General features: G+C 49.3%; 1 protein-coding gene across 1 annotated transcript in view; it reads right to left on the minus strand.

The window, feature by feature from the left end:
* Window positions 1–1,557: 1,557 nt before the first annotated feature.
* The window catches only part of LOC142020058 (tyrosine 3-monooxygenase-like), a 61,204-nt gene continuing 49,335 nt past the window's right edge, over window positions 1,558–13,426 (minus strand). The window contains exons 11-12 of the mRNA XM_075007641.1: window positions 6,446–6,579; window positions 1,558–1,717 (exon numbers count right to left, since the gene is read on the minus strand). Coding sequence (XP_074863742.1) covers window positions 1,558–1,717; window positions 6,446–6,579 — 294 coding nt within the window. The remainder of the gene's footprint in view (window positions 1,718–6,445; window positions 6,580–13,426) is intronic.

The raw sequence follows: 13,426 nt of genomic DNA on the forward strand, positions 1-13,426 counted from the left end.
CCACTGCTCCATTGCCGGGCTGCCATGGCTCCCCTCCAGCCCTCCTATTCCCTTCCTCCACCTGCAGTGTGGGCAGTTCCCTGCCCTGCCACACTGAAATTGGACTCAGTTCAGTTGGGTTAATGGTCAAAGCCCTCCAGCTGGCTGTTAAACCAATTAAACTGAGTTCCATTTCAGTACAGCAGGGCAGAGTCTGGGAGCCGGAGGAGTGAGCGGTGTCAGTGGTGGGAGCTGCAACTGGCTCCTTAAAGAGCCACATGAAGCTTGGAGCTGCCCATCCGGCAACCCTTAGAAAATTTAATGGTGACCTACATTTGAGTCCTGACCCATAGGTTGGGAATTCCAGGCTTAGAGAACCTTCTTTAAAGCACAGCATCAGTGAAGCTGTGCCAATGCAACATTTTATGTGTAGACTTGCCCTAGGTCTACTTAGCTTTTAAAGAGACAGGTTCCTAAGTGCCTAAGCTGCTTTTGAAAATGGGATTTTGGACACTGTGCTGTCAAAGTCCATCTGCCTATGGGTAGCCTGTTGATACAAATAAACAGTTCAATAGAGCTGTTTGAACTAGTCCCCTTTCAAAGGAAAGGAGATCAAAGCACGCTAACAACCATTCATGCATGTTAGTAGCATGCATATGCGCATGCTTGTCATGCTGTGTCTGAGTCAGACTAGTGCAGGGTGGATTCACACCACAGTTTGCCAAAACCTCAGTGTTTTAGTAGGTTAGCTCTTAAATATGTGCTTTAAAAATATTGCCCTTATGGTGACATTTTCAAGAGGGACCTAGGGGACTTAAGCATCCAAATATTATTGAAAGTCAATGGGAGTTTAGTGCACGAGTCTCTTTTAGACTCCTTTTGAAAATACCGTTCTATGTTTTCCAGACTTCTGGCCTGTGGGAGTCAAACCTGTAATTAAGATGAGAGCAGCCCTGAGTCACAAATTTTGTGTATTGCTTTTAATTCAAGGGCCAAACTTTGGGCCCCTGTGAATGGCACCAAATTAGCTACCAGTATATGAAGGCTGTTAAATGAAGTGACAGTCTTAATTAAGTACCACGTGCAAGTACAAGGCCCAATCCTACACACATTTTCTACAGGGCATCCTGAGGAGACTAGGCACGGTCACCAGCACTATATGTCTTAGTAACTGTTTGCAGAACTTAGCTCCAAAAATGTATAGATAATATTTTAAAGCAGTTATCAAACCTGGGAGTTTGGTATGGTTTAATCGGTAAACAAAAATCACATATCTGAAAGGCTTTGTCATTCAGTGATATAGACCTAGAAAAGTAGCCTGGATTGCTTTATACCAATGTCATGCAACAAACAGTATAACAGTAGATAAATATACTCCACTCACTACTAGCACTACTAGCTTTTTTGCCTATCAAAGTAGAGGATGTTATTGTTTGTCACTGAAACATGCTATAGCAAGAAATTAATGTGGCTAAGAATGATCTGTTTGACTCACTGAGGTGATTAGCCTGACTCTGCTTCTTATAAATTAGGATAACAAGAAACACAGTTTCAGCATTAGAGATCAGCAAGTTCTTCTTAAGAAATTTTTTCAAGGGCAAGGCAGAGATTTTTCAGTTCCTCTTTGATTTGGCTGAGCACATTTTTGATTTTCTGAGCTGTATTCAGAACCTCTACACTGGAGGTGAATGGATCATAGTGAAGAGAAAAGGGCTTCTTGATCGTCAAAGCATATTTTCTGTTGGGGAGAGAGGAGAATATGAGAGACAGGTACATGACTTTTTAGGCTAGAGACAAAAACCTAAGGGTATGTTTACACTACAGTGATCTGTCAATAGAAGTCACTGTCAGAAGAGAGACTCTGGAAAACTTCTGTCAATGGACCATGTCTACACTTAAAAGTGGATTGCTCTTTTGGTCTACATGGCTTTTTTGTTGACAGTTTCTGATGACAAAACACATTTTGTATATAGATGCTCCACAAATGTTGTTGACAAAACGCAGTTTTGCCAACAAAACTCTCGAGTGTAGATGTAGCCTGTGTGACTCCTGTTTTACACCATCAATTACCTGGAGCAATGCAGATATGTTGCATAGCCTTTCCATTTTTATTTATTTCTATTTAGAGTGAGAGGTAACTATTCTCCCACTGCAGAAAACATGCACATAGACACATTATGGGCCTTTTCCCCTTATCTTTTGAATGAAGGGACAAGCTGGCTATGGCTACACAACAGCGTTATTTCAGAATAAGCTATTCCAGAAGAGATTTTCCAGAATGGCTTATTTCAAAATAGCACCTCTACAGCCATAGTGCACGTCAAAATACCACTCAGCTATTTTGAAATAGAGCATCCACACTGATTGGATGCTGAACTGCATTTAAGGCCACCCAGAACCAGGACTGGAGGTCCCTTATTTCGAAATAACCCCTATTCTGTGTCTATACAGCCCATGTTCTAAAATTTCTATTTTGGAGTAGGCACTATGCCTTTTAGAATGAGGTTTACAGAACCAAAGTAAGCCATCTACTATTTTTCTGTGTAGATGCCAGCAAAGTTATTTTGGAATAATGGCTATTATTCTGAAATAACTTTGCTGTGTGGACACACCAGCTACACTTGCACCACTGCAATCATTCAAAAGATGTTCTTCCAGAACTTCTCTTCCAAACTACTTCTTCTGAAAGAGTGCGTCCACACACAAAATATTGGATCAAAAGAGTGATCTGCTCTTTCAAAAGAAAGCGTCCACACAGCCCCCACGCTTTTGAAAGAATGGGCCAGGGGTCGAAAAATCAGGCACCATTAGGACTGCTCTTTTAGAACATAAAGGGTCTGTGGAGTGAGTGCACATGTTTTCTTTTGAAAGAAGGAGCTCTTCCCAAAAGGGGAGTGGAAGAACGCTTTTGAAAGGAGCACTGCATTCCTTCGATATAATTTAGAAAGAAAGAATGATTTTTGTTTGTGGACGCTACACTGGATATTTCGGAAAAGCCCCTTCCTTCAAAAAATAGTTTGAAAGAACTTGCTAGTGTAGATGGGGCCACCCTGAGTAGCAGTCATTTTATATCTATCAAAACAAAAAGCAGTCAAGTAGCACTTTAAAGACTAGCAAAATAGTTTATTAGGTGAGCTTTCGTGGGACAGACCCACTTCTTCAGACCATAGCCAGCTGTTCTGGTCTGGCTATGGTCTGAAGAAGTGGGTCTGTCCCACGAAAGCTCACCTAATAAACTATTTTGCTAGTCTTTAAAGTGCTACTTGACTGCTTTTTGTTTTGACAGTGTATAGACTAGCACGGCTTACTCTCTGTTACTATTCATTTTATATCTGTGTGCCCAGGTGGAATGTATGTCGTTCTAAGCAGGAGCCGGAAGCAATCGCTACATTTAGGTTACCTAACACTTTCCACCATGAAGGATTCCTGTGAAGCTTTTCTTTTCAGAGAACTCCAAAACCGTAATTGTAGTAGGCTTTTGACATTGGCCTTGGGTAAAGCCCGGAGGCCAGCAAATTGCCTTTTCATCATTCCAGGACATTCAGGCTTGACTGAGATTTACACTTGTGAAAAATCATCATTTTTGTTCGATAAGGTGAGTTGTAAGAAGCATTTTGGCAGAGTACAAAAATAAGAACTGAAGGCTGTAAATCTAAGGTGAGGCCTAAATTTCTGATACCCCCCAATAGCAGATGGTACACAGGGAACTCTGTGAAAAGATGTCATCTCCAGGAGGTGGTGGATTGGGGTCCCATTGAGAAATTCCCAACTTTGATGTAGCAAGTGGCCCTGGCAGTCTATTTCCCACCCCATGAATATCTGCCTTTTCTTTCTGCCAGCTAATCTGCCGATGGCTCAGTGTTCAAACACTGCAAAGAGGGGAGAAGGCATTCTTACACAACAGGATTTTTATTATCTTTTTAAAAAAACATTAAGTAATTATAACCTCCCCGCCTCCCAACACCCTGGCTGTGTCTAAACTAGCAAGTTCTTCTGAAAGATTTTTGAAAGAAGGGGACTCTTTTTTAAAGAGTCTATGGAGAGTCTACACACAAAAGCCGTGTCTACACGTGCACACTACTTCGAAGTAGCGGCACTAAGTTCGAAATAGCGCCTGTCACGGCTACACGTGTTGGGCGCTATTTCGATGTTAACATCGACGTTAGGCGGCAAGACGTCGAAGCCGCTAACCCCATGATGGGATGGGAATAGCGCCCTACTTCAAAGTTGAACGTTGAAGTAGGGCATGTGTAGACGATCTGCGTCCTGCAACATCGCAATAGCGGGGTCCGCCATGGTGGCCATCAGCTGAGGGGTTGAGAGACGCTCTCTCTCCAGCCCCAGTGGGGCTCTATGGTCACCGTGTGCAGCAGCCCTTAGCCCAGGGCTTCTGGCTGCTGCTGCGGCAGCTGGGGATCCATGCTGCATGCACAGGGTCTGCAACCAGTTGTCAGCTCTGTGGATCTTGTGTTGTTTAGTGCAACTGCGTCTGGGAGGGGCCCTTTAAGGGAGCGGCTTGCTGTTGAGTCCACCCTGTGACCCTGTCTGCAGCTGTGCCTGGCACCCTTGTTTCGATGTGTGCTACTGTGGCGTGTAGACGTTCCCTCGCAGCGCCTATTTCGATGTGGTGCTGCGCAACGTCGATGTTGAACGTCGACGTTGCCAGCCCTGGAGGACATGTAGATGCTATTCATCGAAATAGCCTATTTCGATGTCGCTACATCGAAATAAGCTACTTTGATGTCGGCTTCACGTGTAGACGTAGCTAAAAAGTGTTCCTTAGAAAGTAAATTGAAAGAATGTGGAGCTCTTTCAAAATCGCTCTTCCTTTCCCATTTCAGGAAGAGTGCCCCTTTTTGAAAGTTTCTTTAGAAAGAAAACTTATGTAGATGCTCCACAGTGCCCTTCTTTCAAAAGAACAGTCTTCATTTTCAATCCCCAGCCCAGTCTTTCGAAAGAGCGGGAGCTGTGTGGACGCTCTCTTTTGAAAGAGAAGATCACTCTTTTGATCCTCCTTTTTGTGCGTGGATGCACTTTTTTGGAAGAGATCTTCTGGAAGAGCTTCTTTCAAAAGATCTCTGCAATGTAGATGGAGCCCTTGTTTTAAAAGACTGGTACCTAGGTTGTCCTCTCACATTATGCAAGCATTTAAGTTAACTGTGAATTTTAATTCTGATCTCTTCTGCTCTCACATTTGAGGTATCAGAATGATCTTATGGGAAAACCTCTTGTCAGGGCCACAAGAGGTCTAGGTTCAGTTCGTGATTGCCACCAACTTACTACGTAACTTGGGTGAGTCATTTAATCTTCCTACATCTCAGCAACAGCACCTATCTCAGAGATATGTTGAGAGGGCAAATGTGGAGTAAGTATCTTTGGTCAGGCTGCATAGATATGTACAGTAAATTCTTTCATCTCCAGCAGCCCCAGGACTGGGAGGTTGCCAAATATGCAAACGTTCTGGATAACAGAGAGGTATACCTAGCAATGCATAAAACTAAAGAAAAACAAGATTAGCTATTAAGAACCAAACACAAATGTATGCAGAGAACTTTATTTACCAACAACTGTAGTATTGTACCTGTAAACTTATAGTCTGTGTCTCCACATGCCACTCCTTCCAGAAGCGGCACGCTGATGAGCTGTCTGGAAGATGCTAATGAGGTATGGATGCAAATTTTCTACACCTCATTAGCATAGCGGCACATGGTTTGGAGTCCGGGAGAAGCTCTCCCGGGCTCTGAAGTACACGTGAAGACGTGCAGCCTGCAAGGATCTTCCAGAAGGAAACCCTCCTTCCAGAAGCTCCTTCTTCTCCAAAATGTTGGGGAAGAAGGGGCTTCCAGAAGGAGGGTTTCTTTCTGGAAGATCCCTGTGGGCCACGCGTCTACACATGTACTTCAGAGCCCAGAAGAGCATCTTTGGGACTCGAACCACATGCTGATATGCTAATGAGGCATGGAAAATTTGCAGCCATGCCTCATTCGCATCTTCTAGATAGCTTATTAGCATGCTGCTTCTGGAAGAAGTGGTATGTGGAGACACAGCCATACTGTATTTGCTGTATTTATTTGTATTTACTTTAACTATACTGTACTTAAGGAAAATGTAACTAAAATTTACTTTTGGTTAAAATGCCGGTTTTGTGAGAGTTCTGGATAATAGAATGCCAGATATGAAAGAATTTACTGTAGATGGTGTCTTATATGCAGCTATTGCTTTAAAAATCAGTATTTACTTATGTTTATAAAAAATGTGAAGATCTTGTGTGTGCTAAGTCAGCTATCATGTTTTATGGAATGAAGGTGTATCTGTTTTAGTGCTGTAAAGGGACTCCAGCTTCTAACCGTAGTTCCCCTACCAGATCGGGCAGGGATGTAGAGTGCCTTCTGTGTATTGGAGGTTAGCATTTGGCCCCAGTCTATTTGTCTCAAATGAAAAGAACATGTGTCAGTGGCATACTCACTGGAGTTTGGCTGTGGCATCTTCAAAATTTTCTGCTACAAAATAGACAGGCTGAAAGGTCTGATCCTGATATGGCTGAACTGCAGTCCGTTCGGGTTCGAATGGTTTGTGCTCTGGCTTATCTGATAAAGCATACTTTAAAACCAAAAACCAACAATGAACGGTTAGACTTTGTGCATAAAGATTAAAAAATTACTATCTCTTGTACAGATTTATAACGTGTACTCAGGCTGGCACAAGATAAATTACGATTAAGAAACTTTATTTTCATGAATTTTCTCTAACATAACACACATGGATAAGAAGACATTTCATGCACTGCAACAATGCAGGGTGGAGGAACAATAGACCCCCCCAACTTATGCGGAGGCTGCGTTCTTGCGCAACCCCCGCATAAGTCAAATTTCACACAATGCAGGGGAGCCAGGAAACTGACCAGCACAACATCACTGGTCAGTTCCTGCCTCCTGTGAGTGGCAGGCAGATGGGAGTGTGGCTCTGGGCTGCCTGCTGCTGACAGAAGAGGGGAAACTGACCAGTGCTGCTCTGTCAGTGGTGGCAGGATACTGCTCCTGTCACGGGTAGCAGCCTGACTCTCACTGCTTCTGACAGGAGCGGGAAAACTGCTTCTGTCAGGGCCGGCAAGAGTCAGGCTCTTGCCTATCACCCCTGACAGCAATAGGGTAGCGCTAGTCAGTTTCCCTGCTCCTCTGAATGGCGGGGAGCTGGCACCTGCACCAGTCAGTTTCCCAGCTGCCTTGAATGATGGGCAGTCCAGAGCCAGGTGCCAACTCCCTGCCACTTAGAGGAGTGTTAACCCGATATATGGTCCGGGCTGCCCGCCACTCAGGGGAGCTGGCAAACTGACCAGCGCAGCAGCACTGATCAGTTTCTTGGCTCCAGTGCATGGTGGGCAGCCTGGAGCCTGGCACCAGCTCCCCACCACTCAGAGGAGCATTAACCTGGGATACGCTCAACCTGAATGTGCATATCTTGGGGTTCTTTTGTACCATACACCTTTTCTAGAATCAAAGTCGGGGTGTGGGGCCATTTAAACATCTATTAGGTAAGGTTATTAAAGAAGGTAAATACAATCCAATAATACAAATACTAAGTAGAGAATTGACAGAAAATATGTCATAATAATCCCCTTTACCAGGCTGGGTAAGGATGGTAGAGTCTGTCTCTCCATCATTCAGAGAGATAAGATTATCTCTGATTTTAAGAACCATCTAATTTTGAGTCACTTGCCCCTTATCACACAATGATTTGAAATTTCTTTCTCAGTGTTGCATTTGTATGATGCTTCTAATCATGCTGGTCTCTCCCAAGCACGTGAACTGCAGGTGACACTCCTGATTTCAGTAACACTTCTGTTCCTTCAGCTCACAATCCTCTGCAGAGGGGCTGGATTGCTGCAGCATGCCCAGGTTTCCATTTTATTCAAGATTTCCAGTTTGGTTCAACAGTTCTCAACACCCGCACTATAAAAATTGTTCCAGCACTCCTGATCCACTCAAGTTTTATTTTTAAAGTCCTATCAGTTTATTTAATTAGCAGTAAATTATGCAACAAGCTCATAGAGGTGAAAGAAACAAAGCTCTATTAAACATACTGGCTGTGTCTACACATGTCAGATCTTATGGAAGAGGATGCTCCGGAAGATCTCTTCAGGAACATCATCTTCTGGAAGAGTGTCCACACACAAAGTGGCATCTGAAAGAGCTGCCCAGTCTTCCGGAAGATCACGTCCGCACATGTGCCTACTCTCTTCCAGAAGAACAGGGCAGGAAACACCTAAGACAGGGACACAAGGCCAGAGACCCCTTCCGGGACACCAGCCACGCAGCCTGTTAAAGCACACCCCCCACAGCCCCTCCTTGCACTAGTTGCTGAGGCCCATTGTGCTGCTCCCAGCAAAGCTCACTGTATCGCTGCTCCCACAACAGCCCACGTGCTGGCCATGGACCCCAAGGTCTTGCAGCAGCACAGGCTCGCCCTGATAAGGGTGCTGGGGAGCCTCCCGACCACCCTCCTTGGCCTGCTGCATGAACACAACATGCGCACCAAGGGCCCTGACCCAACCCAGCCCTGCTGGGCCCCTGACAGCTTGTCCTCCACATCTGGACACATGCTGCCAGCAGTGACTGGTGGAACCGCGTGGTCATGGCACAGTGGGACGATGAAACATGGCAGGGGAACCTGCGCATGCAGAAGGGCATGTTCTGCGAGATCTATGTCTGGCTGGCCCCCCTGCTTCACCCCAGGACACTGGGCTGCAGCCAGCCCTCCTGGTGGAGAAGTGCCTAGCCATCACCATCTGGAAGTTGGCCACCCCAGATAGCTACCACTCTGTGGGGCAGCAATTCGGGGTGGGCAAGTCCACCATCGGGGCTGTCGTACTTGAGGTAAGCCACACACCGGGCCCCAGCCTGGCTTGGGGAGCAGGGAGGGCGGGTGTCAGGCAATAGCAACCCTGGGGACTGGGAGAGGGGGGCCTGGACACAGGGGTCAGGAGGCCCACCACTGGGGACCCTGATACCCCACCCATGCACAAGCCTGCTCCCAGATGAGCATCCTGACAGGGGGGCCATAAGGAGGGAGGGACAGAAACAGAGAGGGGAGGGCTGGGGACCAGCCTGAGGTACCCCTGGGCATACCCGCAAGTGTGCCCACTCTCTGTCCCCGGCAGGTCATGAGAGCTATCAACAACGTGCTCGTGAGGTGTCTCATGCACCTCAGGGACCTTGACATGGCCAAGGTGGGCTTTGTGGAGCTTGGCTTTCCCCAGTACTTCAGGGCATTGGATGGCACCCCTATCCTCATCAGGGCCCCACACCACCATGCTGGCCAATACCTCAACCACAAAGGGTACCATTTGATCATGCTCCAGGTGGTGGTGGATGCTCAAGGCTGGTTCACCGATGTCTACGTCAGCTGGCCTGGGCTGGCACACAATGCCCGCATCTTTAGGAGCTCCTTCCTGTGCCACCGGATGGAGGTGGGCACACGCATCGCCCAACGGAACCTCGTCATCAGCAACTGTGCTATCCCGCTGTGCCTGGTAGCCAATCCAGTGTACCCCCTGCAGCCATGGCTGCTGCTCCCCTACATGGGGCACCTGACCCCATCCCAGGAGTTCTTCAACGCCCGGCTGGGATGTACCTCGAACACCATGGAATGTGCCTTCATGTGCCTGAAGGTGAGGTTCAGATGCCTCCTCGTGTGGGTGTGGAGAACATCCCACAGCTTGTGGCCACCTGCTGTGCTCTTCACAACCTCACTGAGTTGCGTGAAGGGACACAGCACCAGGGTGGGTTGGCTCCGCCATCACAGGAATATGAGCAGCCACCCGCGGCCCCCAACTGGCAGCTCTGCCAAGATGGGGCCGCATCTGGGTGGCTCTCTAGGAGGCCTTCACTCATGGGGACCTCTGAGCTGGGCCACCAGCACAGGTCTCCCTCCACCCCACAATGAACAACGACACAGGGGTGCCAGCACAACCTGAATATATGTAAATGATGAACAATAGAAAACATAGTCTATAAACAATAAAACTAGGTTTGCTGTGAAACAAGGGAGTGGGGTCAACTATTTACAAGGGTAGGGCATCTGGGCAGTGGGGGGCATAATAACCTGGATGGGGAATGCAATGGGAGGGGAGGTGCCCCTACTCAAGGGAAGGGGTGGAGGGCTGTGAGCACCAGTGCCCATGGCTGCCTCTCCCACCATGGATGCATGGTCCCCATCAGGGAGCACAGGGAGGCGGTGGTGGGCAGCCTGTGGTTCATCCTTGCTGGGGGGTGGGGTAAGTTTCCTGGGGCAGAGGCCCTGCCATGAGGCCCACTGTGGCCAGGAACCAAGCCTCCAGCTCTAGGAGGACCGCCACAGGAAGACCCTGGGGAAGGAAGCCAGCTAAGGCCTCAGGGGTGGAGATGGCTTGGGCCTCAGGGTCTGCGGGGGAATGTGGGGGTTGGCTGGGGGAACATCAGAGGCAGTGGGAGGACGGAGCAGGGGCAGGGGGTGGGAGGAGGGGCAGCAGAGGTCAGTGGGAGTGGCAAGGGGGGCAGTGGGGAGCAGCATGAGGGTCCCACACAACTGGCAGAGCATCCACACCACCTCCCCCAATGTGTTCCAGTGCCCCTGCAGGTAGTCCGCCTCCAGGGCTAGGTGCCTCTCCACCACATCGTTTTGGTGGCAGATGATGCCCGCATACACCGCTGCCTCCTCCTCCAGGCTCTTGTGATGGACCCTTTGCACCCTCCAGGCTGCAGCTGTGCATGAGAGTTGTGCCCACCTGAGGGGCTTCCTGTTCCTCTGGCCTGGATGCTGCCGGTGGGCCTCGGGCTCTTCCGACACCTCTCCTGTCCCCAAGATGGAGCTGCTGTAAGACAAAGTGGGGGAAAAGGGGGGTTTAGGGCGCCAGCCAAGACCCATGTGGCAGTTCCCTGGCCCTCTCTAGGCACCTCCCCCGCGGCCGACCTGGGATGCCCTCGTAGCACAGGCCCTTGGCCTGCTCGCAGTGGCCTGGGCAGCCCCTCAGCTTGGGGATGCTGTCACCTGTGAAAGGCCCCATCTGGGAACAGGGCACCAGGTGAGAGCGGTGCAGTCAGGCACAGAAGGCTCCATGCCTGGGGAACAAGTAGGCTGGAAGCAGCTGTGCACCCTGGGTTCTCCCCTGCTCGGAGATTGCCTGAGCCCCTGCAGTTCACTCTGGTGTGGGGCATCAGGGGGGCATGGTAAGGAGGCCTGCGTGTGCCCCCCACCGGGGAATGCCTCATGCCATGTATTTACCTGGTGTGACCTCATGTAGGTCCAAGTGTGGTGAGATGTCATCGCCCACCAGGATGTCCCACAGCTCCCTATAATAGGGACACATGGCTGAGCCAGTCCCGGATTGACAGCTGCTGTCTGTGGCCCACACATATCCCTGGAGCAGTTATTTAATCTTGCACCAGCCTTGGTCTGTGGTCCAGGCAGGATGGTCACAGGTGGTCAGAGCTGTGGCCAGGTGGGGGCATTTCGTCAGTGCCCAGAGGTGTTCCTCAGGATGTCTTCCTCACACCAGAGTTAGATGAGGTCTTGCAGTTCTGGCTTCATCCAGTCAGGAGCTCTCCTCTTCTGGGGTCTCTCTCCTGCTGTGCTGCCACTGTCCGACTGCCCAGGGCTGCCCTTGGGGTATGAGAGGGGCTGGCTGCTGGCCTTCAGTTCTGGGGTGGCACTAGGCTGGGTGCTGCAGCGCAGCATGTGGTGCCAGTCTCACAGCCCCTGCTTCCTGCTCCGAGGTTTCTAGGTCCTTGCAGCTTTAACTGCTGCTGGAAGTAGGCACCACAGAGCCCACATGGGCTTGCTAGACTGTCTCCAGGCTCCAGCATGGAGCTGCCATGGTGGAGTGCTTCTTCCAGAAGAAGTGGTCCACGACTGTCCACATGTGCTTTCTTCTGGAAGAATCTTCCAGAAGAAGCCACTATTCCCGTTATAAGAACGGCGCTAGGGATCCGGAAGAAGTGGTGTATTCTTCCAGATTCCTTCTGGAAGAATGCTTAAATGTGTGGACGCTCCCCAGTCTTCCAGAAGAAGTCAGTGTTCTTCTGGACGATCTGGCACTTGTAGACACAGACATTGAGAGGGCAGCTTTGCATCCTGAGGCATAGCTGTTTGTTCTCAAGTCACACCCAGGAGCAATCCTCATGCCTACATTCCTGAACCTCTAATTTCACACCATGGGATGTTCTTCCTAACATCTTCCTTGCATTGGCAAAGAGGGTTCCAGCCCACGAAAGCTTATGCCCAGTACATTTGTTAAAGTGCCACAGGACTCCATGTTGTTCGTACTCACATCTTATCCTCTTTCTCTGGTTATACTTAGCATGTTGCACAAACAGCCATTTTCTAAAGAATCAGAAGTATTTTGAGGCGTTTTACACCACTGGCATCAGCCAATGCTGTTCGGCTGTGTCTACACGGGAGTGCACTGTTGAAAGGGCAAAATTGAAAGCCAGGAATTGAAATCCCAGCATTTGAAAGCGTACAACCACAAGGCAAAGGCAGATCACAGGTCCGACCCCCTCTTTCGACAATCTGTCCTGTTCTTTTGAAAGGGAGCGTCCACATGTGTCTGAGTGCTCTTTCTAAAGAAGGGCGGCAGAGATGCCACAGATGGGGGTCACATGGCTGCCAAGCCCTTCTGGGACCCACAGCCAGCCGCTTCCTTAAAGGCCCCCCCTCCCCCAACCGCCCTGATTTGCAAGAGCCGAGGCTTGCTGAGCTGCCATCAGTGACACAGATCCCAGCGCAGCAGCACCATGGCCCATGACGCCCTGCTCCTGGCACTGGATGCAGACATTGTGGACACCATTGCCCACCTCGGCTGCACAGTTGCCCCGGCCTCCCCGCTTCTCCTCAGGAGACAGAGCAGCCCCCCCAGGGTTGTGGACCCCCCCCAGCCTGCACCCCACCACCTGTCATGCCAGTGCCCATGGAGCCACCCCAGCAGTTCAGACAGGTGGGAGCGACTGGTGCTGGGGCAGTGGGATGATGTCACATGGCTGCAGAATTCCACATGAGCTGGAACACCTTCCATGAGCTATGCCACTGGCCGGCCCCCGCACTGAGACACCAGGACACTACCATGTGGCCCACACTCCCCCTTGAGAAGCAGGTTATGATCTCAGTATGGAAACTGGCTACCCCAGACTCCTACTGCTCAGTGGGGAGTGCAAAATAACCTGGTGACCCCTAAGTGACCGGCCACGCTCGGGCATGTTAGTGTGAATTGCAGGGGCACTTGAACAACACGATGAGGTACATGGGATGGAGGCAGGGTACAGATACCCTTTTAAAATACTATAAAGAAATATGCCTCAGCACAAAATGGCTAAAACATTAACCTCGGGACAAGAACTGAGGAACTGAGTAAATTGGACAAGTCTAAACCAGTTAGCACCGGGATTTACTGGATTGCATACAGCCTGCATTAACA

This window comes from Carettochelys insculpta, chromosome 1 (assembly GCF_033958435.1).
Source record: "Carettochelys insculpta isolate YL-2023 chromosome 1, ASM3395843v1, whole genome shotgun sequence".
NCBI classification, from domain to species: Eukaryota; Metazoa; Chordata; order Testudines; family Carettochelyidae; genus Carettochelys; species Carettochelys insculpta.